The sequence below is a fragment of the Erigeron canadensis genome, chromosome 5 (genome assembly GCF_010389155.1).
Source record: "Erigeron canadensis isolate Cc75 chromosome 5, C_canadensis_v1, whole genome shotgun sequence".
In the NCBI taxonomy this organism is placed as follows: Eukaryota; Viridiplantae; Streptophyta; class Magnoliopsida; order Asterales; family Asteraceae; genus Erigeron; species Erigeron canadensis.
This window is the reverse complement of record NC_057765.1, coordinates 24,594,098-24,596,905: the sequence shown is the minus strand read 5'-3', so window position 1 is coordinate 24,596,905 and position 2,808 is coordinate 24,594,098. Positions and strand designations below refer to the sequence as shown.

The window sequence follows — 2,808 nt, the reverse complement described above, 5'->3', positions numbered from 1 at the left end:
TCCGTCTCCATGTTGGATACCCTGCAGGTGGAGACCTGGAACTCCGTCGATAAAACTGCTTCTAATCTGTATAACAAGCTGAAGGGGGTTTCTTTTGTTCCCCTTTTTGGCGTGGTTCTTAATCCCCATAATACTAAGGGTATTTCATCGACACATCCTTTTCGAGTAGGTCCCAGCCTTTTCTCAATACCTTTGACTAGGTCGCGATTTGTTACTTCGACCATTCCGTTGCCTTAGGGATGATATACGAAGGTACAATTTTGCTGTAATTTTAACCAACCGCAGAAATCTGGGAATGTGCCCTCCAAGAATTGTTTCCCATTATCGGAGATGATGGTGTGTGGCACCCCGAATCGGCAAATTATATGCTCGAAGATGAATTTTTCAACGTTCTTCCCTGTGATCTCCGTCAGCGGTTTTGCTTCTACCCATTTGGTGAAGTAATCAATCGCGACGATCAAAAACCTGTGTCCTGACAGTGCTGCTGGTAATGGTCCCACTATGTCTATTCTCCATTGCGCGAAGGGCCAAGCTGAGATAACGGAGGTCATGTCTTGTTTGGGCATCCTACTGACATTTGCGTGTAGTTGGAAATTTACACATACTTGTATCGTTGCTGATGCATCCTGATGCATAGTTGGCCAGTAGTAGCCGAGTCGCAGTATCTTCGCTACTATCGACCTTGGGCCAGCATGGTGTCCGCAGATCCCTCCGTGTGTTTCTGTTATTATCATGTTTGCTTCGTTTGGCCCAACGCACCTCAGCCATGGGGTTAGGGAGGCTTTCTTGTACAGGACTCCATCCATTAATTTGAACTGAGGCGCTTTAATTCTTATTTTCCGAGCTTCGTTCTTATCCTCTAGGAGGAGCCCACTCACTAGATATTCCTTTATAGGTGTTATCCAGTTGTTCAGGTCTTCCGTGATTGTTGCTAGTACTTCCTTCCCTTCTATTGATCTGTCTTCGAGGACCTCTATCAGAACGTCTTTGGCTAGATGAGAAAATGTTAGGGATGCCAGCTTGCTAAGCGCATCCGCTTTTTGGTTCTGGTTCCTCCTTATGTGTTCTATTTCGAATGACCCGAAGCAGTTTATCAATTCATGAACTTTCTCTAAATATTTTTTAATTGTTGATTGTTTTGCTTCGAACTCCCCTTGGACTTGTTTGGCTACTAGCTGCGAGTCTACATATACATGTATGTGTCGGACTTTCATGTCCTTCGCTATCCGGAGCCCTGCTAATAATGCTTCGTATTCCGCCTCGTTGTTCGTTGTCTCGAACTTGAACCGCAACGCGTAAGTGTACTCCTTCTGATCAGGTCCTATTAGCATTAGGCCTGCTCCGAAGCCACTCTTGCTTGATGCCCCGTTTGTATATAGCTGCCATTTGCTCCTATCACGCTCTTCGGTGATGGTTAGTGTGCTTGAGTGACTCGTATCTCCGGTTTCCTTGTTATGTCAGGTTTCTGCGATAAAGTCTGCAAGCACCTGACCTTTCATAGAGCTTTGAGGACGAAATTCTATGTCATGTTCCCCGAGTTCGATAGCCCATTTGGCCATTCTACCCGATTTTTCGGGTTTGAGCAGCACTTGCTTGATTGGTTTGTCTATTAAGACTGTGATGTTGTGGGCCTGGAAGTACGTCGGAGCCTTCTGGCTATATGAACTAATGCTAAGACCAGTTTTTCGAGCTCTGGATACCGCGCTTCTGCTCCTTGCAGGATCCGGCTGACGAAATAGATGGGAATTTGCTTCCTGTCTCTTTCGGCCAGTAGTACGGAGCTTACACATTCCTCAGATGTCGCAATGTATATGTATATACATATAAGGTTTCTCCTGCTATCGGGGATGTCAGAGTCGGTAGCTCCGCGATATATTTTTTCATTTGCTCGAATGCTTCGTTGGCCTCAACAGTCCATTTGAAAGTCTTCTTGTCTATGCATCCCTTAAGTGTTTTAAAGAATGGGAGTTGCTTTTCAGCGCCTTTAGACAAGAATCTGCTTAACGCTGCCAATTTCCCGTTCAGACTTTGCACTTCCTTTATCGAGGTTGGCAGGAGTAGCTGCGAAAGCTTGCTAACTTTTGATGGATTGGCCTAGATCCTTTTCTTCGTTATTTAATATCCCAGAAATTTCCCCTCTTCCTCACCGAAGAAGCATTTTTTCGAGTTGAGTTTCATGTTGATTCCTCTCAATGTGTTGAAAGTCTCTTGCACGTCCGTCAACAAGTCTTCTTCGCTTTTGATGACCATGTCGTCCACGTAGGCTTCTAGATTTCTGCCTAACTGATGATGAAAGACCTTGTCCAGGAGCCGCTGATACATGGCCCCTGCATTTTTAAGGCCGAACGGCATTTTTGTGTAACAATATATTCCCTTGCTGGTATAGAACGACGTTTTTTCCTCATCTTCTTTGGCCATCTGTATTTGACGGTATCCTTTGTACGCGTCTAGGAAACACTTCAATTTGAAATCCGCTACAGATTTGACCTTCCAGTCGATTTCAGGCAGAGGATAGCAGTCCTTTGGCGTTGCTTTGTTTATGTTTGTGAAGTCTACACACATCCGCCATCCTCCGTCGCTCTTCTTTACCATGACTGGGTTGGCTACCCATGTGGGGTATACTGATTCCCTTATTATCCCGGTCTTTAGGAGCTCGTCTACTTCCTTTAATGCGACTTGGTCACTTTCCGCTGCCAGGGATCTTTTCTTTTGATAGATGGGGGTCAGGTGCTTATGTTCGTTCAACCTATGCTCCGTTACAAATTCCTTACCCCAGACTGGTATTTTCCGAGGTATCCCTGACATATC

The 2,808-nt window shown here is 45.2% G+C and overlaps 1 protein-coding gene across 1 annotated transcript; it reads right to left on the bottom strand.

The window, feature by feature from the left end:
* Window positions 1-233: 233 nt before the first annotated feature.
* Window positions 234-1,331, bottom strand: LOC122601388 (uncharacterized protein K02A2.6-like). Its single transcript, XM_043774151.1, has one exon. The coding sequence runs from the start codon at window positions 1,329-1,331 to the stop codon at window positions 234-236; it is 1,098 nt and encodes a 365-aa protein (XP_043630086.1).
* Window positions 1,332-2,808: the final 1,477 nt, after the last annotated feature.